General features: G+C 45.0%; 1 protein-coding gene across 1 annotated transcript in view; it reads right to left on the bottom strand.

Annotated features, from left to right (window-relative positions):
• The window catches only part of Stab2 (stabilin 2), a 153,409-nt gene that overhangs the window by 65,350 nt on the left and 64,337 nt on the right, over window positions 1-23,722 (bottom strand). The window contains exons 25-34 of the mRNA XM_076855421.2: window positions 22,264-22,422; window positions 18,430-18,525; window positions 17,233-17,328; window positions 14,848-14,895; window positions 13,149-13,285; window positions 12,597-12,711; window positions 6,793-6,870; window positions 3,866-3,964; window positions 3,669-3,776; window positions 38-169 (exon numbers count right to left, since the gene is read on the bottom strand). Of these exons, the coding sequence (XP_076711536.2) occupies window positions 38-169; window positions 3,669-3,776; window positions 3,866-3,964; window positions 6,793-6,870; window positions 12,597-12,711; window positions 13,149-13,285; window positions 14,848-14,895; window positions 17,233-17,328; window positions 18,430-18,525; window positions 22,264-22,422 (1,068 nt within the window). The remainder of the gene's footprint in view (window positions 1-37; window positions 170-3,668; window positions 3,777-3,865; window positions 3,965-6,792; window positions 6,871-12,596; window positions 12,712-13,148; window positions 13,286-14,847; window positions 14,896-17,232; window positions 17,329-18,429; window positions 18,526-22,263; window positions 22,423-23,722) is intronic.

The raw sequence follows: 23,722 nt of genomic DNA, 5'->3' as shown, positions 1-23,722 counted from the left end.
AGCCCCCTGTCCCTGGGCTTACGCAACAGCGTCACACCTGGCCATTGTGGAGAAAGAAGCCGAGGAGGTAGGAGAAGCCCAGCATGGTCTCCCGGTGCATGCCCTGGTGCAGCTCATTCTTCAGGAGCTTCTCCTCGGGGACCACGTGGTACCGCAGGACGTCCTCCTCCTGCATGGCACAGAAGAGAGAGTCAGTCAACAATGGGGCTGTCGGTTACAGGTTGTGCCAGCACCGGGGCGGGGTGACAAACAGGCGTGACAGCTTGTTGGAGTTTTGACCAAGGCATCCAAACACAAAGGCACCCCATAATAAGTGGGTTGTGAATGAGAGCACCCGAGAGACCTGGCGGCGTTCCCAGGTGGGACGCTTGGGAACTTCCAGTGACTAAAACCCAGGGGGAGGGTTGATAGCTGGGGGTGGATTTTAAAGACGATTCCTTTGGGCAGAGCTGGGAGAACAGAGCCCCCACACCCAGCTTCCTTTCACCCCAGGGATCACGAGAGGAGGTCCAAGGGCATTTGGCCTGGGTGCCCTGAAGATAGGGTGGCCTGTGGCACTGGGGTCCGACTCAGTCCCCCTGGGCAATCTCCTAAGCCAGGGACTGCAGGTTTGCTGCACAGGGATAGACCCACACATGCAGAGCTGGCTTGGGACAAGAGAGTGGGGGTCTCTGTGGAGCAGATGTGGGGCCGTGACTGTGAGCTGGTGCTTCCGGAATTGTCCAAGGTGGCCACAGGGGGTGGGGGTGTGGACAGACAGGCTTCCCCCACCCTGTCCCCAGGGAAAGCTGGAGGTAGGCTCTGGATTCTTAGGGTCTTTCTCCCCCCTCCCCCCCTCCTAACCACCGTCCTGTCCTCTTTCTGTCTCTTCCTAGCCACCAACACTTCCTGCCCCTCGACAAAACCTGGTGGAACCCAAACTGAATTTATTGGGGAAGGAGAGAAGAGGGTTGCTAAGTTACTGACTCTTCTCCAAACCCACCGTCCTTGGGCTGACTGGGGGGCTGGGCTGTGACCTCCATTTCTCCTTGGCTAATGTCAGGCTCTGGCATTGGGAAAGGCTGGAGGGGGCAGGGGGACCTGCTCCCTGCTCCTCTCACTACTGTCCTCCTGCAGTGGAAGCTGAGTCTGGATGGCCGTTTTCTACCACTTGAAGAACCAATTTTATCACAGCTTTCCCACCTCTGAGACCCCAGAGGGGCGACACCCCTTCCTGCAGACCTGAGACTTGGGCCCAGGAAACCCTTCTCCAAGCTCAGAGACACCAGCTCCTACTCAGAGGTCTGAGTGTCAGCTCCAGCCGGTTCCTCCTCTAAGTTTCTAAGCTTTAATAATTTTAATCTCTTCCTTTTGTTCCCTCAGCCTTAGGGGTCTTACATGCTTCCTGTAGTTGCTATCTGTGTGATCTTTCCCTCTCTCTTTTCCACCTTGGAATTATATCCATCTGATTTTATACTCAATAAACAATTCATGTTATTAAATTATCTTTCTTCAACTGAGTGGTACGATTTGTGTCTCCCAAAGGCCCTGATTGATTCAAGGACCACACCTTCTTCTCTACCTTCCTGCCTGCACTTAGCTGCACTGTGTATTAGTCTGTTTTCTGTTGCTATAACAAAATATTTGAGGTTGGATATTTCATAAAGAAAAGAAGTTTATTTAGCTCCAGTTTTAGAGACTGAACATACAAGATTGAGTGGCCCCATTTATTTGGTGAGGGCCTCATTGCTGATGGCATCACAATGCTGGGAACATGTGTAAGAGTGATCACAGGGAGAGACAGGAAGCCAGGGAGGGGGTGCATCTGATGAGAACAACTCACAACTTACTCCATGGGACCAAAGTCGATCCTTTCTGAGGTTAGTAACCCCAGTGACCTGGTTACCTTGCACCAAACCCCAGCTATTAAAAGTTCACTTCTTCCCAATATCGCCAGACCCAGCACTAAGGCTCCAACTCATGAAAGGGTGGGGGACACACTCAAACCATATCCAAATAATGGTAGGCTGAATATCGTTATTATTTTATTTAATTGATGTTATGGTTTAGATATGAGCTGTCTTCCAAAACCTCACATGAGAGGCAATGCAAGAAGGTTCAGGGGTGAAATGATTCCATGATGAGTGTTGCAACCCAATTAGTGGATTAATCCAGTGATATGGATTAACTGGGTGGTAACTGAAGGCAGGTGGGACTAGGAGATAGGTCACTGGGGGCATGGCTTTGGGGTTGATATTTTCCTCTGGTCAGTGGAGCTCTCCCTGTCCCTGATTGCCACGTCCTGAGCTACTCGCTTCTGCCCTACTCTCCTGTCACGGTGTTCTGCCTCACCTCGGCCCCAGAGCTATGGAGTCAGCCATCTAGGGACTCAGCCCTCTGAAACTGTGAGCTCCAAATAGACTTCCTCTCCTCTGTTTTTCTTGTCAGGACTTTTGGTCACAGACGTGAAAAAAGTTGACTGAAACAATTGAGATGGTGTTTATGGCTTAAAGTGACAAGGGGACTACTGGGGGAGGTAGACAGGCACTGAGATGGCCTGATGCCTCATCCCAAGGCAGGAAAAGAGTATTCCACTGAACAGGTTTCAAGGGACGGGATTGGACAGGCTCAGGATGGTGTCTGATTCCATCCAAGAGTCCTGTTTCCATCACGGCCGCTATAGGAGTTGGAGAGAGCTCAGGATGCACCCTTTCAAAGACCATTCATTAATCTGGGGATTGTGTTGGGTGCTGAGGGGGAGCCATGGCAGGAGGGAGCGTGTGTGGCTGTGGCCAGAGTCAGTGTCCCTGAAGACATGGGCCTGGACAGGAAGACCAGGCAGGGAGGACTCTGTGTGTGCGTGTGTGTGTGTGTGTGTGTGTGTGTACAGGAACAACGGCACCAGGTGAGGCTCTATGAGGTCATCAATGGGGTTAGACCACGTGGTTTTCCCAAAGCACAGGCTGTATGCAGCAGTGGTCCCGTGGTAGCCTTAGTGGGACTTTGAGATTTTTAGCATCTTCATCTCAGCCAGGCTGCCTACAGATATGAGTGAAAACAGCAGGCTTGTGTGTGCAAATCCAGCTTCAAACACATTCTCCCATGTGCAGCTGGGATTGGAGCAGCCCCAGGCTCCTCCAGAATGAGAATCCTGGGACCACCATGGAACCCGAGAGAAACTGTGGCCCGTGAAAGGAGGGCTTAGTATCTGAGGAGGTAGTTTGGGTAGAGTCCGAATGAAATGGAATCCACCCAGGGGTTTTAAGCCAGAGAGCACCAGGATCGAGTCTTTTTAATTAATTCACTAAATCCTTTGATAAAGCGGGACTGTTCAACCCCAGATGTTAGGAGTCAGGGAACATGGGGGGCGGAGGGGAAGAAGGAAAAAAAACAAGATCCACCCTTGCTGGTCACTGCTGCTGGCATCTCAGCTGCTTAGGACCTAGGACAGGCTAGGGAAGGGGTCAACCGATGACCATAAGGATCCTGCCAGGTTCCAGGGTGCCTGGAGTGTGTGATTCCAGAGACATGCCCTAAGTATACGGCAGCTCTGGCATAGGGGAGATTGTGCACGGGGGAATCTCTGCATGAATCTATTCTAAGCATGGCATGGGCAGGCAGGCCTTGAGGAAAGTGAGAAACGGCACGTGACTGAGGCTTTGAATTTCCTCTTTGTTCCCAATACCTACCAGAGTTGTGACCTTCTTCTCCCTGATGTAATTCTCGATGGCATCATTGTTTGGAGCAAACACCGTGTAAGCATCAGCAGCCTCAATTGCGCTTGCCAGATTATATTGCTGTGAAGGAAAGAAACAAGAGCCCATGAGGGATTCCTTGTTCCCAGGTGACCCGAGCAAGGCGGTCACGCAGAGAACATGGTACTTGCAATGATGTAGCCCCGGAAGATGGAGTAGTCAGGCATCTGGTCCAGCCGGGTGAGCAGGTTTGGTAAGGAGCCAGTTAGTCCTCTTTGGGGGACCAGTACCTGGGAAAGAAAACCCCAGAATTCTGTTTAGCACACGCTGGTAGCATTTGCTGCTCACTGATACGTAAGGACGTTCTGTTAACTTCTCTAGACAAAGGAAGTGACATTGAAAATGTTTTGACTTCTCACAGAATAAAATCATTTTAAGGATGCAGAGCAACGAGGTGAGAGAATTTGGAGCTGCTATTAGTTCAGTTTTATGTCTTGCCTGTAGGCAGGTCCCCCTAATTAGAGAAAATTTCATCTCACATAGAAGAGTTCCTGGCTCCCCTGAGGAATCCATTCTAACTTTCTTTAATCTACTCCGTCTGGGGAGACCCAGCAAATCTAACTGACCTACAACAGGCTGCACCCAAAATCCTTTATTTCTTGTCCTTTTGCTTATTCTTCAAGCCTTTCATTTCTTTCCAGAAGTCTGAAGTCTACTGTAACCCAGGAGCCTGAATCTGCCTTGTACAAATGTTCTTCTTGGCTCAGGCAGTGTGATAAACAAAGGGAATTTTTACGTAAAAATGTAGATGCCTGACTTTCTACAAATATCTGTCAGCAAGCCCACAGATAAGACAGAGAGTGGCAGCAGCTGCCTTGGTTAAGGTCTCCACCTCTGCCTAGGGCCTACCCCTTGCTCATTTCCTCACCCAACTGGTCCATTCAGGCATTTGCATGTGCGAAGTTGGTAGGTCGACCTTCTGGGCAAGAAAACAATTTCCATCTTCTCATTCTATCTAGAACCTTCTCAGGTGGAAGAACCCACCACTGGAATGTTTCTCTCATCCTGTTTCAGCCAGTGAATGCCTACTGTGAGCCAGGCACGGATAGACAAAAGTGACTGAGGCCTGTGTCCTGCCCTCGGGGACCCGACATCCATATTACTGGAGTCGGCCTGGTCCACTCTGCGCCATATTTGAAAATCAAGTTGATTGGAGCGCAGCCATGCACATTTGTGGACACGTTGTCTAAGACTGATTTTGCGTGACAATGGTAGAATTGAATAGTTGTGACAGAGACCGAATGAGCTGCAAAGTCGAATAGTCACAATCTTGATATTTACAGAGGAAGTTGCCAGTCTCTGGGTCACAGGAAGATGAGACACTTCTGAGTTTTCCCTGGAAGGACTTGAGTTGATTAGATGGGAAGTGGCAGATTTGAGAGCTATGAGGCAATGGTGTGATACACTTGGTTTCTATGTCCATGTCACATAATCATACGTGATTAAGAAGGCCACTGCCATTTTTAAAAGAGGCACCCCTTTCTCCAGAACCCTAAATGGGCACAAATCATAGCAAGTGCTGTGGGCTGGAGTCTGGAACTCCACTCCACCCCTTGGCCAGGCTCCTTTGTTCAGGGCACAATTTGCACAACGGTACATGGCACTTCTGATAAAGGTGATCTTGATGCCAGAGGACAGATACTGCAGGAGCCCAATAGAGTTCAGGCAACCAGAGTCTAAGCAGAGAACTGGGCAGGACATGCAGAGGGACATGCCATCACTAGAGGGGTTCATGACCTATACCATAAGAAATAATTATCAACATGAGAAAATTGAGAGCTAGCCAAATACATACTACGTAAAGCTCCCAGGGAATTTCAGAGGAAGAAGAAGGGGATGAAACTAATATTTATTGATGGTCTACTCGGCAGCAGGCATAAAGATAGACAGTTATTTAATCCTCATGTGGAAGAAAAACAAGGCTCAGAGAAGTTATGTGACTTGCCCAAGGTCACACAACAGACAAGTTTCTCAGCCCAGATTCCGTATGACTTTAGAATTTATCCTCTTGACACTTTAGAATTTATCCTCAGTAATTTGGGCTGCTTGGATTAGGGAGGACTCCCGAGAGGGGGTGAGATGTGGACTGGCCCCATGGTAATAAGGTTAGTGTAGGAGATGATCTGGGGTGCCACTCTACTAAGGAAGGTTGCATCCATTCAAAAAAAGGAGGAAGGGACAAGAGATAATTTGATGTTTTTAAAAGTCATCTCAGTACTTTGGAAAGCCAGGGGTGGACAAGAAACACCCCTGTTAGGTGATGCTGCTTTGTGTTACATGAAGTCCCAGTTTCCTGCCAGTAGTGAATCACATGCTTAAAATGTGCTCCTTAAGGCCTCTTGGGAACTCAGGAGGCTGCAAAATCTTTGCAAAATTGCAGACCCAGGATTCTAACAAATACCCTTTCTCTTCTGAACAGGAATAGGGGACTTTTTCAACAGCTTCAAATAAAAAAGTGAGTATATAATTGCCAAGTGAGAATAATTTTAGTTAAAATGCAATGAGTTAATTGTCTCTCCTCATCTTCTACCTTCTGAAAGTGTGTTCCCAGTGTAACCTACGTTCTTTCAGTTTGAATGAAGATCCTAATATAGTAACTGAAAATGATAGGGTAGCTCACAACTCCGTTTCCTATATTTTCTATGTCATACCTTTGAATGCTGTTGAATTGAGACTTATCAGAAAATGAAAATCTAATCATACTTTTTCTACCGCTTTTTATTTTTTTCCCTTAGAACCTTCTGAATCGTACCCCTGGCCTCCTCCCCTAGTTCTCAATTATGAGACTCCCGATGCTAGGAGGCTCACAGGCCTGTTACAACCTTTCTATACTCAGGAAAGATGATATTTGTGGCTGCATTTGACAGAGGGCTTGTGGTGGAGCACAGGCTGGGGAAAGGTGGCTGAGTCTGACTCTAAATGGCTTTAAGATGAAGCACAAGACAGGTTTCTTTTATAATAAGGCCGAGCATGTTTAATTTTCCCAAAACGATACCATACAGAAGGACAGATGACAAAGAGGGGGGACACTGAGTGTGTACAGAGCGGAAGCCCTCACCTTGCTGATGATGTGTATCACTCCATTGGTGGCCGCATTGTCCCCATCAACAATGGACGCTCCTTCGATGGTGATATTCTGCAAATGTAAACCCCAGTGGGGAGGTGAGTGTTTACACAGCCAACCTCAGGACTGAACTATGTGTCATCCTTGGAGAAAAGGAGGACAGTAAAACGCCTGGTCCCTAAAATGCCTCTTGCCATTCCTAAGCACCTGGCTTTGGGACAGGGAACAATATCAGATGAACATTGTCCCCAAGGACATGGGATTTCTCTCGTGCACACTGGGAACCAGGACAAGTTAGGGTTATGTGTAGGAAGCTACTTTCTTACATGCTGGCTTGAGACTGTGGTCATCTGGTGGACAAAGCAAGACAAGATGCTGCTGCTTCTGAGCCCAACCTGTAAAGTCCCTCCCTGTGGTAACTGGTGCAGATCAGAGCACCACAGAGAGAGACCTCATCTGGCTGGCCTCCCCTGGACAAAGCCTCATGGGGAAGTGCACTTGCCCAGCCTGTCACCACTGTACTTCCTGGTGAAGCACCTGACCAGCCTGTTGCCCCTGGATCTTCCCATAAGCATTTCTCAATGAACCTTGTCTTACAGCTCATCTCTGTGGGTCTTCTTTGGTCTGTTGGCAACCTGTTCCACTGTCCTCTTAAAACTGGACAGAGAACGGTACAAATTATCTCTGGGTTTTGCACTCCTTGAACAGCAGTGACCTTAACACTTTACACCCAGAGTAAGAAATGCCTTTGAATTGTGACTTATGAGATGTCACTCACACAAAAAATGAAAGGGTATTTTCCCCTACTATGCAGGAGTTCACTGTTATCAATTCTATTTCATTTTATTTTATTTCACTAAAAAAAAGTACTGGGTGAGGTTACCTTAATGATAAGGTGATCCCACAGTTTGAAAAAAAACGCGGATAGTACTGAGGGTTAACTGTGTACCTTAACCCCACAATTCATGCACTGATGCTCTGACCTGCAGGACCTCAGATTGAGATCTTATTTAAATAAGTAGGGTACATAGGACACACTCCAGTTAAAATTAAGCCTTTATAGTGGGCCCTAATCCAACACGACAGGTGTCCTTATATATAGGGGGAGTTTGCACGGAGACAGCTACCGGGGAGATGCCATGTGATCAATCAGGATGACAGCTGCCAGCCCAGGATGCGGGCCTGCAGCCGTGCCTTCCCTCCCAGTCTCAGAAGGACCCTACTCTGCCAACACCTTCATGTTGGACTCCAGCCATCAGAACCACAAGACAGTACATTTCTGTTGTTATAACAGCCCCAGAAAATTGATACAGACAGAAACTGAATTTTCTGGTCAGAATCTAACCACATTTTAGGACTATCAATTATTTAGAAGTGTGGCTAAGTAAGACCAGAGCTGCCCAGCCAGCCACCAGCCGGGTAGAGCAACTAAGCTCTACCCTCTTCTTCTCCTCCTCGTGATCCCCCTCCCTCTTTGGTACTGGTTCTGGGAACAGAACCCAGAGAACTTAATCACCGAGCCATACTTCCAGCCCTTTTTAATATTTTATTTAGAGACAGGTTCTCACTGAATTGCTTAGGGCCTTGCTAAGTTGCTGAGGCTGGCTTTGAACTTGTGATTCTCCTTCCTCAGCCTTCCAGCTGCTAAGATTACAGGCATGTGCCACCACACCTGGTCATCGTGACCCTTTATTTGAAATTCCTCCTGGGAGCCCTGGGTGACAGAGACTTTTCTCACTTTTGGCAGCTCCCAAGTTCCCTGAGCAGTGGCCACTGTGCACATCTCTCTTGGTTAAAGGAGATATTTATATCAGACATAGGAATGAACTCATTAACAACATGTCTTTGGAAGAACTAACACCAATCCTCCTCAGTTATTCCATGTATTAGAAAAAGAGGAAACCCATACAAATTCACTCTATGAAGCTAGTATCACCCTGATACCAAAATTAGACAAAGACACATCAAGGCAAGAAAATTTCATTCCAATATCTCTGATAAACATAGATGCAAAAATTCTTAATAAACTCCTGGAAAATCACATACAAAAACATATTTAAAAAGATAGTGCACTATGATTAAATGGAATTCATCCCAGAGAAAAAAGTTGGTAGGAACACACCTAGCATTGTAAAAGCTATCTATGCTAAGCCCAAGGCCAACATCATTCTAAATGGAGAAAAATTGGAAGCATTCTCTCTAAAAACTGGAACAAGACAGGGATGTCCTCTTTCACCACTTCTATTAACATATTCCTAGAAATGCTAGCCAGAGAAATTAGGCAAAAGAAAGAAATTAAAAGGATACAAATAGGAAAAGAAGATCTCAAACTATCTAGGAAAAGAAGATCTCAAACTATCACTATTTGCTGATGACATGACTCTAGAAGATCCAAAAACTCCACTAGAAGACTTCTAGAACTTATAAATGAATTCAGCAAAACTGCAGGATATAAAATTAACACCCATAAATCAATTGCATTCCTATACATCAGTGATGAATAAACTGAAAAAGAAATTAAGAAAACTATTCTATTCACAATAGTCTAAAAAAAGTTTTGGGAATCAATTTAACAACAAAAGAGATGAAAGACCTCTACAATGAAAACTACAGAACTCTAAAGAAAGAAATTGTAAAAGATCTTAGAAGATGGAAAGATCTCCCCTGTTCTTGGGTAGGCAGAATTAATATTGTCAAAATGGCCAAGCTATCAAAAGCGTTATACAGATTTAATGCAATTCCTACTAAAATTCCAATGACATTCTTCATAGAACTAGAAAAATCAATCATGAAATTCATTTGGAAAAACAAAAGACCCAATATAGCTAAAACAATCCCTAGCAAGAAAAGTTAAGCAGGAGGCATCATAATACCAGACCTTAAACTATACTACAGAGCCACAGTCACAAAAATAGCATGGTACTGGAACAAAAACAGACATGTAGACCAATGGTACAGAATAGAGGACACAGAGCAAACCTGCATAAATATAATTATCTCATACTAGACAAAGGTGCCCAAAACTTTCACTAGAGAAAAGATAGCCTCTTCAACAAATGGTGCTGGGAAAACTGGAAATCCATATTTAGCAAAATGAAACTATCTATCTCTCAGCAAAATGAAAATCCCTATCTCTCATCTCACCCTGCATAAAAATCAACTCAAAGTGGATTAAGGACTTAAGCACTAGAACAGAGACCCTGTGCCTAACAGAAGAAAAAGCAGGCCCAAATCTTCACCATGTCAGCTTAGGAACTGACTGACTTGACAAGACTTATAAAGCACAAGAAGTAAAATCAGGAATCAATAAATGGGATGGATTCAAACTGAAAAGCTTCTTCTCAACAAAGTAACAATCAAGAATGTGAAGAGAGAGCCTACAGAATGGGAGAAAATATGTGTCACATGCATCTCAGATAAAGCATTAATCTCCAGGATATATAAAGAATTCAAAACACTTAACACCAAAAACAACAACAACAACAACAACAACAACAAAAAACAAAAACAAAACCCAAATAACCCAATCAATATATGGGCTAAGGAACTGAACAGACACTTCACAGAAGAAGAAATACAACCAATCAACAAATATATATTAAAAAGTTCAACATCTTTAGTAATTAGAGAAATACAAATTAAAACTACATTAGATTTCACCTCATTCCAGTTAGAATGGCAATTATCAAGAATATAACTAACAATAAATGTTGGCGAGGATGTGGGGGAAAAGGTACACTCATATATTGTTGGTGGGATTGCAAATTGGTGCAACCTCTCTGGAAGGCAGTATGGAGATTCCTCAGAAAACTTGGAGTGTACAACCATTTGATCCCGTTATCCCACTCCTTGGCATATACCCAAAGGACTTAAAATCAGCAATACTTCTGTGACACAGCCACATCAATGTTTATAGCAACTCAATTCACAATAGCTAAGCTATGGAATCTGCCTAGATGCCCTTCAACAGATGAATGGATTAAAAGTTTGGTACATAAACCCATGGAATATTACTCAGCCATTGAAAGAATGAAATTATGACATTTGCTGGTAAATGGATGAAACTGGAGACTACCATGCTAAGTGAAATAAGCCAAGCCCCTAAAACCAAAGGCTGAATGTTCTCTCTGATATGCATAGCTGACTCACAATAGGTGGGGAGAGGGGAGGGAGGAGGAAGGTTCACTGGATTGGACGGGGCAGTTGGGGTGGGGGTGTGTGGGGGGAGAGGGATGGAAATGGGAAAGACAGTAGAATGAATTGAACACAACTTCCTATGTTCATATGTGAAGACACAGCCAGAGTAACTCCACATCACATACAACCACAGAAATGGGAAGTTATACTCCCTGTAGTATACATATACAGGGAGAAAAAACAAGCAAACAAACAAAACAACAACAAAAAGAAACAAACCCAAAAAATGTGTCTTTGACATTTAGCCTGTCTAGGTCAGGGGCCTTGATGGATTTTGAATCTCTAGAGCCTGGGGCCTGGGATATGCCTGCCCAGGGTGGATGTTCAGTTAACGTTGCTCAGAGAATCAATGAATTAAAACATCAACACATCAGCATGACTGCAGTAATCATTTCATAATGCATGTGTACATGAAAACATCATGTTGTACACTTTAAATCCATACAATTTTTTAAAACTTATCTTCTAGTTGATAGATAATTGTATATATTGTGGGCCACAGTGTGATATTTTAGTGCATGTATACATTGGGTAATGATCAATTCCGTATACTTAGGGTACCCATCACCTTAATAATTTATTTCTTTGTTATGAGAATGTTCAAAAGCCTCTCTTCTAGCTATTTGATTTATGTGCTTCAATATTGTCCCTTCTGTGTGGCAGTACACTGGAACTTATTCCTCCAGCCCAGCTGTGTCTTTGCACCTCAAATTTTTATTTTAAAAACTCAGAAAATAAGACAAGCATCACTGGAATTATCAGAACAAGACTCATAAAAATATCCACAGGACCATATGTAGGTGTTGTCTACTTTATAAACTGAACAATCTGCTGAGCCCCACACGTTTAGGTGAGCTGAACTGGTCCTTGCCCGAGTGCTTGCTGCTGGGCAGGAGGCAGGGACACTCCACAGCAGCGATTCTCAGGCGGTTTTGACTGTGGCCGTGATGCCCTGTGTAGCAGTTGTCGCTGGTAGACCGTCGTCTTGTCTGTACAATTCATGGAAAGAGCTTTAAAACACGGTCACTTGCAGCCAGGTAACCAGGTTTCCTCCTGGGATTTGAAATCAGAGTCCTGGACACTCTCTAGGATGCTGGACGATGAGCTTCCCAGGGGCTGGGCTCTCCCTTGGGTGCTGCCTGACCTCCAGCACTGAGATCCAGGCCTGTGCATAGTAGGGGCTCAGTAGGTATTGTTGCAGGCCTCTCACTTCCTGTAAAGTTTTAATGATCTGTGCTGACCCCGTTAGTAAGTTACTAATAACCAGTTCTTAGTTATCCAGATGCAAAAAAAAGTAGTTGGAATTGCACATCCTTCATCCTCTCTGTATTCATCTACGTCTGTCAGGAGGAGCCTTGTGACCAATCAATATGAACATGGCCACATTTCATAGGATAGCTGCTCTGTGTATGTGCGTGTGTGTGTGCGCGTGCGTGTGCATGCATGTGCACTCACATAAAGGTGTGTGCTGATTGTTGCAGCTAGGTGATGTCTACCTGGGGCTCCATTTTTACATATACTTGGAAATTTCCACATCACAAAAATTTAAAAGTACAATATGAACACAGATGCTATGCTTCAATTAAACAGAGCTCTCTTACCCCATCCACCTTCTCCAGGTGAAGGAAGTTGCCCTGCAAAGATGTTGCCAGCATGTCAGAAGATGACAGGTTCTGCAGATCTGCCACTCCATACGTGCCTAGGAGTGTGTGGTATCTAAAACAACAGAACATAGTGTTAGAATGAAATATCCAGGTGCAAGGTGCTGTCACTGAGGAGTCAGGAGAATAAGCTCTGGAGCCAGATGGTCATATTCAAATTTCAAATTCCCTATGCAGGTATCAGTCTTGGCTTGAGTTAGTTACTTAACCACCCAGTGCCTCAGTTTCCACATCTGTAAAATAAGAATAATTACCACACCCATTTCTTAGGGTTGTTGCTGGGGGTGGCTGAAATGAAAGTCTTATGCAAAGCAGAACAGTGCGTCGCACAGAGCTGCCTGTCAATAATGCCAGCTTACTGACCTAGGGTGGAGGGCAGGGAGGAAGCTCAGTTGAAGGATGTGAAGGACCATGTGGCTTCCCTACGTCAATCTTCTATGTTCCCACGGATGTCCGTCAGAGGTCATGGTGAATAAAATAAAGAGCACTCACTTTATCAAGGCTGGAATGTGGCTCTGGGACAGCCAGAAGATTTTCTCGTCTTGGTCCATGTTCTTGATAGCTTGCTGGGAGGGCACAAGGACAGTGAGGTTCGAGGTGGTGGACAGCATGAGCCGTAGAGAAGCGTTCTGAGTCACGCCAGGAAAAAAAGAGACTCATGTTAGGGGACTAATGGAATACTTGAATACCTGCATACTTGGCAGAGGTGACAATGTTGCATGTGATGTAATTCCAGGGATACTGGCCAGGTCCTCCTAGGTCCATCTCCAAATCCATCCTAACCACTAGCTGATGACTCATATTCTCTTTTGAGACTCATTCTATTGTCTTATCAAAACCCAAGTTTTCCTGGTCAGGTCATACTTTGAGTCACTATAGGTACTTTGCACTATAGTCTAAATAAAGAGCCAGAGAAATAGTCCTGACAGAACTAACACACACACACACTCTCTCTCTCTCTCTCTGTATATGCAGACACATTAAAAAAAAAATGAGAATTCTGGAAAATCTTTCCAGTGAGGATGGTGGGGAGGTTATAGGAACAGTTTCAACATGGAAGAGAATGGAAACCTGAAATTGATGGTCACTGTCATCTAGTTCTTGCTAGAGAGCCAGCTCTGGGTTGAAGCAGTGGCATGGTTATGCATAACATCTGGATCTCTGGGTGGGGAGGGGGAGACCACTTTGGTTTGTAGCATTTGCTGACTTCTCAGGTGTCAATACTCCCATGGGGGCTGATTTCAAGCAACCAACGTGACAGCATTGAAAGTGGAGTTGTAAAAAGATGTGCAGTCAGCTCTTGTGAGCTAGTCAGAGTGGGATAAGGCACAGCACGGGGCAGGTATGTGCACATGGGTGGCCGCATGGGTGACGGGTCTAGGTGGAAATCAGTGCGCTCAGAAGAGGGCTCTTAATCCCCTCTCTTGCCCATAGGGGGAGGGTGATTGGAGCAGCTCTGTACAGAAGTGACAGGGAGCTGTCCCAGAGTGGGTGCTGACCAGGCGAGACCCATCTTGCTTGTGCTGATTGAAAGGGATTAAACCATTGATCACAATGGCTGGCTGGAACAGCTACCTTGGTGCATTCGGAGGAACAGAGATTCGGATAGCTGGCTAGGGTGGGACTGGATTCGTTATTATGATACTTTCCAGGGGTGAAGGACAAGCTCTTCTGGGCATGTTGAGCTGAGTGCTAGTCACATATGAAATATCCCTGGTTGCAGCTATCCAAATCTAACTTGGTGACCTACAACATGAATGATATTAATTTTTTTAAAAATATCTATCTGATGAACAAGTTTATTCATATATATTTGAATTGGTTCAAAGGTTGACCACCCCACTATAGACCATAAGTTCCTAGCTCTGGCTATATGCCAGTGTCACTTGGGCAGCTTTGAAAATATACTGATGCCCAGGCAAGACTCTGACCTAGCAGATCAGAGTCTTGGCGGGGTGGCCGGGGGCGGGGGTTCCAAGAAAGGGTGCGTATATATGTGTGTGTGTGTGTGTGTGTGTGTGTGTGTGTGTGTGTTCCCTGTGACTCTCAAGCACACTCAGGGTTGAGAACCACTGTTCAGGACAAACCCCCTCCCTCCTTATCAGCTGCATTTTCAATTTTCTATCATATACATTTCAGATTTCTAAAATCACATAGGTTGCCAATACTAAATTGCAAGGAGGGTACTCACATTTATCCATTGGTTAAATATAGCTGCTTCCGAGAGGAATGACAATTCCTTATTCATTGCAGGCAAGGAGGGGCGGGAGAGAGGAGAGAGAACACAGGAGAAGAAACAATGAGAAGCATTTCTGGGCAGCCTGTACTTGGCCCTCGAGGGCTGGGCGTATTTTCTGGGCCACCTCCCTGACGCTGACATGGATGGGTGCCCAAGCTAGCCGAATTTCCATTTGGCCAGAGCTTCACCTTCACACTTAAGGGGGCTTGATTATCCTCCAGATTGAGGAAAGAATTAACTCCAATAACTCCAAGTAAAGCAACAACCTGAATTTAGAACATGGCCACATAGACCCTAAGGGCGGACCACAAAGCTCAGCAAACAGGCCCTTTCAGAGCCTATATTGAGGGGGTGGCGTGAAGCATGGATTCAAACCACTTGCATGTTCTTTCGATTCAGCCATTTCCTAGTTCCCTGGGTAAGGTATTTAATGCACCTCAACTTTTTCTCATCTGTAAAATGGGAATAATAAAAGTTCCAGCTCATAGGGTGAGAACTAGAGGCGTTAATGTTTCTAAAGGGCTTAGAATAGAGGCTGGCATGCAGTCAATTCTCATTACGCACTGAGGAATTTGTTAACTGATGGAGCCACCACCAGGGCGCTGGGATGGAATGCAGAAAGGAAGCAGGATAGGGAGGGCAAAGGTGGGGTCTGCCCTTCTACAGCTTGCATTCCTTTGGAGGAAGAAAAGACTTGAAAAGATAACCAGCACTGCTGGTTGTGAACAACAACTACAACAACAACTCGAGACTTTGTTTTAAAAAAGACAGGGCTCAATTCTTGGGTTTGCGATTTACCAGCTGTGTGATCTTGAGAAAGCTACTTACTCTCTCTGAGAACACAAGTGTCTTATCTGAAACCTGAATCTGACAAGGCTTTCCTCCGGGGATTAAGAAAATTAGATAACTTAACGTTCATGATGACACTTAGAAAACTAATATCACCAAAGTGCAAGAGCAATATTATATGCCAATTTACATCAAGACCAGAAATCTCAGAGCTCAATTCCTGGTTGAAGGCAGCTGAGGCTATTTAATAAATCCGTAAATACATGTAAAAAGTTTAGAAAGTTAACAAGCATGAGGACTGAGGTGCTTGAATAATCCCTTAAAGGGGAAGTTTTGAGGGGGTGGCCCTGACTGATGGCCACCTTATTTTCCACAGAAGGTGAGGGACAAGGTGAGAGGAGAATTTTAGGGTCTTAAGCAATGTGGCCCACGGACAGCACAGAAAAAGTGTGGGAGTCTGAGCTCTGTGCCAGGGCGTCGGTTAGCTGCTTCCTGATCTGAGTGGGACCAGCCCTGAATAACATCCTGCCTGTCGGATGCCATGGCATCTCCAGGGACCAGCAGTGGAGCAGGGCTCTGAGTTTAGGAGGTTGACCCTGGAGTGTTGCTGTGCCCATGGAGAGAGGAGGAGGGGGAACCAAATAGCAATGGGAAGTGACGAGAAAATGTCGCATTCAGACACATATTTGCAAGCAACACGAGTGGCTTAGGAAACAAGATGGAGACTTTCCCTCTGGAGTTTATTTTTCAGTGCTGGAGGGGATGGACCAATGCAGGGACAGTGACGATTTGGTGTGACCCAGGCTGTATGGATAGAATACTCTACATGGGCAGTTAAGTGTCTCTGCACTTAGATGGCCACTGACCGCAGGCAAGTTTGCTGAGCCTCTCAGTTTCCTCACCTGTAAGATGAGCACTAATAGCATCAGCCTATTGTTGAGGGTTTAAATGAAATACTGTGGCACGTTTAGAACTAAGTAAAATGACTGATACAAAGGTGTTCACACCCATGCACCCACACACATGCACACACACATACACTCACACACACACACTCACACACACCCACACATGCACAGTTCTGACAGCGGTAAGCCCAGGGTGCTCTGGGTATCTGTGGGAGAGACTCCGTGTAGGCAGGACAGACCAGGCAGCTTGGCAAGGCCAGTCAGTCGTTCATTTGGGACGTGCGAAGAAGAGACAAATTAGCAAGAAAGAGGAGTCAGGACTACTTTGCATCCAGAAGGTGCCAAATAAAAGTTAACTCCCTGCAGCTCATGAAAAATGCCACAGAGCCTGTATGGCTTCTGTGAGAAGCACCTTGCCTCATATAAAATCTCCTGGAGCAAAGAATGTGTAGCAGATAGAGCATGTTCAAGGCGAGCTCTTAAGAGGTTTATTTGCCCTGTGTTATGTTTCTTTTGTGGTGTGGGGGATGGAACCCGGGGCCTCACAGAAGTGAGGCAAGAGCTCTGTCACTGAACTACATCCCCAGCCCTCCTTAGGGTTTGTCTTCATTCCTTACTAAGTCCTTCACCGATGACTTACCACGGCTGCATTTCCATAGCACAGGAGGCCATCTCCTTCATAACCCTCTTGACAAACACAGCTCCAGACACCAGCAGAAGCAAACTGACAGGTTGCCTGATGAAACCAAAGTGAAGGACATGTTTTGTTTTCCTAGCGGAAAGTTAGACCTGAATTACGTCAGTGAGACAACATGTTCCGTCTGGTGAGATGCACACATGTGGGCTGAAAGAGGGTGGGAGGGACCCACTGACCCTTCAGTGTTGCGGGGAAAGGCTCCTGTCTGCATGACTCTTATTTAACCACATTGAAATTCTCTCTTTGCAGAATGAAATGATGGCATTTGCTGGTAAATGGTAGAACTGGAGGACATTGTGTTAAGCGAAATAAGCCAGACCCAGCAAGTCAAGGCTTGAAGGTTTTCTCTCATATATGGAAACTAGAGAAAAATAAGGAGGAAAAAAAAGAGGGATTCCATGAAAATAGAGGGGAGATCTGTGGAATACAGGAAGGTATTAAGGGGGAGGGGAGAGGGTGGAGAAAGGGAGGAATTGAGGAATAAAATTGACCAAATGATGCTATGTACCTATGTAAATATATCACAGTGATTTCCACATATATGTGTATCTACAAAAGCACCAATTAAAAATAACACATAAATAGAAGGAAGACCAGTAGAATAATGAAGGGAATGAGGGGAGGGAGAAGGGGAGGAAAAAGGAAGTACTGAGTCCTGAAGTGGAACAAATTATACTCCATGCATCTATAATTATGTCAGAATGAACCTCACCATTATGTATAACTATCATGCACCAATGAAGACATTTTTAAAAATAAATTCTTTCTTTTCTTCCTTACCAGATTTAGAAAATTAAAAATACAAGGCACAGTTAAATTCGAGTTTCAGATGAATGATGAATAAGTTTTAGTACAAGCTTTCCTTATGCATTAAAAATTTTGGCTCTACTTTTGCTGAAAACTTATTCTTTTTATATCAGAGATTCAAATCCAGCTGGGTGTCCTGTATTTCATCTGGCAACCCTACATCTGTTCTTCCAAACTTTGAAATGGAGTGAAAATTGCAATAACTGTTCATATTCTGCTTAGGGGCTCCCTTTGGGAGCATGAGGGATTCTGATAAGAAATAACCTAATTTCTTTCTTTCTCAAGCTTTTTTTTTTTTTTTTTTAAGTAATGACAAAAAGTCAAGTAACTCACCAGTGGATGACATTTCCCAGTTTGTTCCAAGCATGAAATTATTGGTTCACAGTCAATCCCATTTCCTCGAAATCCTTTCTTGCACTCACATTCATTCTACAATTCCAAAGACATAGTTAAAAGGGATTGTTGAAAGCAAGTAGTTTCCAAGCCTTTGCCTTCCCAAGACACAGGAAAATAAATGACAGAAACCATGGTTTCTAGGCCCTCCTACAGAATACTGATGATGTCTTTTGTTTGATATCAGATTTTAGAGCTGTTAGTCTACATGTTCTGCACTACATCTCCCAGTCGTATAGCTCCCTGGTACTTTCTTTTTGAATGCTTGACCCCAGAAGGGCCTGTGGAGATAGTCTTGGAGAGAATTTAGAGCCTAAATAGCATCACATTGTAAAAGATGGCCCCATACCTGGGAGAGAAAGGGAAAGCCATGGGGTATCAACTTGGTGGAGATTCATGTACAGAGCTATTGTTAGCCTAGAGGACACCTTGTTCAATCTAGAAAAGGTCTCCCTCCGTAGTAGGTAAATTTGAGTAAGGCAAAGACAACCCACATAGATAACCCACAGGTAACTGGCTCTATAGGTGGACAGCACCTTCATGTAAATAAAAAGTGCCCCTTCTTCTGAGAAGGTTTAGTCCCATACTGGGACGCAGGATTTGGTGGGCAGGGTGCCGTCTGCCTTTCAGTCCCCACTTCCCCATAGGCTAGATACTTTGTGCTCTACAGAAGCTATGCTATATAAGCAGTGGCCCTGATCATGCTATTAAGTACCTTTGATGAAGATGATGGGTCGTATGACAAAATGAGGGTTCAGTATAGATGAGGAATCAGAAAAACTGTGATTACAGAAATTAGAGGAAACTAAAACAATCCCTGTCCCCCCCCCAACAGACCAGAAAAACCAAACACACAGCATATCAATGGTAATTGTGGGGACATTGTGAGTGATCTTAATTTTCTCCTCCTTTTCTATTTTCCAAAATGTTTTCCATTGTCATTCCATATCTTTGAATTTAAAACATGATTGTAAAAAGGAGCAATTCTTTTAATGGATTAAAAAAACCCCAGGTATTGGGAACTATTAGGGAACCCACAATATATCTAGAGGAAGACAAAGCATAAGTACATAAAAATAAATAAGAAGGGTCCAACCTTAATACATACTAAACAAGAGATACTAGAAGTTTTGTGGCTGCACTGGCACATGAGGTGCTTATGTGATGGGATTGCTATTGTTCAGAGGAGGCAGGATGGGTTGGGAATGTTCTGGAAAGTGAGACATGGCTGATCCTTGGCAGGGGGTAAAGAGAGGGGCAAAGGTCATTCAAGCTGAGGGAAAATGTCAGGAGAATTGAATACAGGTGGGAAGGTGTGCATGTGTTTGGTGGAAAATTACTTGGGGATTAGTATCAGAAGCAGATACATGCACCCCAGAGGCGGCACAAGACAACCCCTTAGGCTGAGGAAAGAAGTGAACAGAACTTCCATTTATGAATCATTATCTTTAAAAGCACAAGTATTACCTGGTATGTGTGCTTTATAAGGTAAGTATGTATATCATTTATACAATTATACAGGATACAGAAGCACATGCAGGTTAGTATCTATTTGGTATGACCCAAACTTTTCAAGCCAACTAGTCCTAACTGAGGGCAGTTTTATATACGGTCTATTCTGTTTCTTATATATGTCACAAAGAAACCTTCCCTGTCTCTGTCTCCCTCTTCCCTGCCCCCATCGGGATGCTTTTAACATTTATCTGTAGAAAGGAAGATGCAGCAGAGAGAGGATCCATACTGTGGAGGTTGAATTGAGGTCCCCTCAACTTCAAGTTCATATGTTGAAGTTCTGACTCCCTTTTTTGAAAATGGGGCTGCTCTTCTGTAATTAGTTAAGATGGGACCATGCTGGAAAAGACCCGAACCCAATATGACCAGTGTCCTTATATGAAAAGGAGGACTTTGGAGACAGACATGGACCCAGGGAGAACATCACGTGAACATGAAGGTGAAGATCAGGGTGATGTGTCTACAAGCCCAGGGACACAGAAGATGGCCATCAAGCCACCTGAAGCTAGGGGAGAGGCAAAGGACAGAAGGAACCAATCCTGATGACACATTGACCTCTGGCCTCCAGCCTCCATAACTGTGAGATGATACTCTTGTTGTTCTATGCCACCCATGTGTGCTGCTTTGTTACAATAGCTCTAAAAACAAATACAGACACCAAGACATTTTTTTTCTTTGCTTAAGTGCAATTTGGCAATTTGAGTGAGGAGTCTAAAACTAATGCAATCATTAACTAAATGCTCAGCGAGATATAAGACTGCAGTGAGCTCTTCCATTAGGATTCCTGTGGCTACATTTGAAAGCTCATTGACTGCAGACCCAGGAGCAGCGGCTGCTGTCAGAGAAAGGAGAAAGATCAGTAGGAAACCAGCTTCCAGACGCTGTGGAACAACCAGACCGTGGGACTCCCTCTGCACAGATCTTGCAGCATTTATCACTTAATTTAAAATTTTTTTTTTATCTTTATTTTTTAGTTGAAGGTGGACACACAATATCTTTATTTCATTTTTATGTGGTGCTGAGGATTGAACCCAGGGCCTCATGCATGCTAAGCAAGTGCTCTACCACTGAGCCACTACCCCAGCCCCTATCACTTTATTTTTCCTATGTTTGTCTGTCACCTGGCACCAGACTGTATTTCTCTGGGGCTGGCTGAGAGTCCTGGCCCTGGTAATCTCTTGTCCCCAGCACTGAGCCTATTGGCTGAACCAGAGTAGGCACCGAGAAGCACTGGATCAAAGAGGGAGGGAATTTATTTTGTCAGCCCACATCTATTCTCTCTCCTGGAAACTGTACTCTGCTTTGACTTTGGGGATATCCTCCCCTTTTTCTTGGTCTACATAATAAAATATTTTTCTGATTCCTCCAGCCAAGGGTGGGAGCACAGGACTTGAATTCGGGCTTGTCACTACATCCCACAGCCTGGTCACAGAGCGCGATTTCTGGAGCTGTGCTCAGGGAGTGTCCGATGAGCAGGGTGGTGAACACACTCATTTTGAGGCAGTGAAAGAGAACAAATCCTGGATTTGAGGTGGAAGTTACTAGAAAATGTTCTCTGTTCTTCTCAGTGTTGTGATGGTGTAAATCTGAAGCTGCAGGAGACCATCCTCACCCAGGAGCCTGAGAAGCAGCAGGGTCAAGGTGTGGCTCCTTCATGCTGCTCGCTGAGCCCTGAATCATGCTGCAGCCACACCTGTGCATGGACTTTATAGTTGTGTGAGCCAAAATAGTCCCTTTGCTTTTTAAATCAATTTGAATTGAATTTTATCTTTTCCTCTTTTAAAGAAGTCTACTAGAATATGCATGGCAAAAGTGATCATTTTAACGTTTTTAAGTTTGCAGTTGAGTGACATTGACTATCTTCTTGTTGTACAACCCTTGCAGTAGCCTTCCCTGCCTTGGTCTCCATGAAACGAAGCCAAGTGGAAATGGTCAGTAAGCTGTAGAGCAATCACACATATAAAGTGTGGTCCAGCGTGGTGACTACAAGGGCAGCTCTGGAGCCAGTCTCTCTGGGTGCAAATCTCACATGATTTAATTTTCTAGGTGATGTGATCAAATTAGCCTCCTGGTGCATCAATTCCTTTTGATAAGATGGGATAATAATGAAACCTAGGTCATAGGTTTGTTGTGACAACGCATTCTCACTGCCACACATGATAGAAGAAAGCCACAGTAACTTCTAGCCAAAGTACTTCAGTGGCCAGGAGAAGAAGTCACCGCAGGAAGCCTGCTTCCTCTCTGTTTCCGAGACCAACCTACCTGCCCAGGGCCTATGTACAAACAGGTTGCGTTGTTGTGGCAGCCACCTCGGCCCGGCAGCAGGCAGTTGTTGACCTCCACGCAGTCTCTTCCGTTCCCTGTCCAGCCCTGCTGGCACACGCAGGTGTGGGTCCCCGTGCTGGTTTTGATGCACTCTGCCTGCAGGAGGAAGAGATGCAGCAAGACCCTGAACCTCAGCCCAGCCACACGACTGCAAAAGTCAAGAGGGATCCAGAGGTATGTTCTAGAAACACAAATTCACAAGGAGTGTGGTGGAAATAATTGAGATGCTTATTTGCATGAACATCCATGGAAAGAAGACTTAGAGAACAGAATTGCTTGGAGCTGGCCTGCTAATGGCCACCGCTGCTCACATCCTTGTGTTGTTGGTTAAGCCAGTAGTGTTTTCTTTGGTTGGTAGGTATAAACAATCGTCCTGATATGGTCTTTGTTTTACAGATGGGGATATAGGTATTGCCCAAGGTCACACAGCTACAAAAGAGGCAGGAATCCAGATCCCTCTCTAACCACTATGCCAACCCCTGATTTCTGGGATGACCACAGCAGAGGCTGAAGGACAGGTGGGAGGGGAAAGGCACATAAGTCGTTGAGATGGGCTGTCTGAGGCAGGTGGGTTTGCTCAAGAGGAGCCTGGTGGCTGGGACCAGGCAGTTGGGTCTAGATTTCATCCTCAGAGCCTGGGGGAGTTACTGAAGGGGCTGCAGCCCGGGGAAAAGATCGGATTCACTTTAAGCCACTCTGGTTGTGGGTGGGCCATGATGTATTGTGAGCAGCAGGAGAGGAAACAAGGATGCTAGTTAAAGAGTGGAGGTGCCTAGGGCTGGGTGGTGGGGACATTCCCAAAGTATTAGTAAAAGCATTGGTGGCTTCTGGCTACACCCTTGAAAACAATTAGGGCAAGTCACTTAATGTCCCCTCTCTCAGTTTCTTATTAGTGAAATGGGGATAACAATGCCTACTTCACTGGGTTGGAGCAGGGAGCAAATGAGATCAGGTACATTAAGGTCCCTTATAAGCTGGGAAGTTTAAGTCAAGAGTTATTACTATTGATCTCAATATTGGATTCTCAGGCTAACTTTTAAAGGGTCTAAATCCCCCTGCATGTTTGATTTAGGGAGTTAAAGTTCTCAGAAAGCCTATGGCAGCCATCTTTAAAATTCAACCTCAATCACAAGTGCTTTGTGCATAGGAAGGGCAATCAGACACTGCTCGTTTTTTGGGAGGTGGTTGGATTAGACTCAGGACCATTTGATCACTGATCCATATCCCCAGTCCTATTTTGTATTTTATTTAGAGAAAGCCCCCCCTCACCCCCCCCAGAGGAGTTGTGTGAGAACTTCACTGTTGCTGAGGCTGGCTTTGAACTTGCAATCCTCCTGCCTTAGCCTCCTGAGCTACTGAGATTACAGGTGTGAGCCACTGCGCCCAGCCAGACACT

The sequence above is a fragment of the Callospermophilus lateralis genome, chromosome 4, assembly GCF_048772815.1.
Source record: "Callospermophilus lateralis isolate mCalLat2 chromosome 4, mCalLat2.hap1, whole genome shotgun sequence".
Lineage (NCBI taxonomy): Eukaryota > Metazoa > Chordata > Mammalia > Rodentia > Sciuridae > Callospermophilus > Callospermophilus lateralis.
The sequence above is the reverse complement of the archived record's forward strand: the minus strand, read 5'-3'. Positions and strand labels throughout refer to the sequence as shown.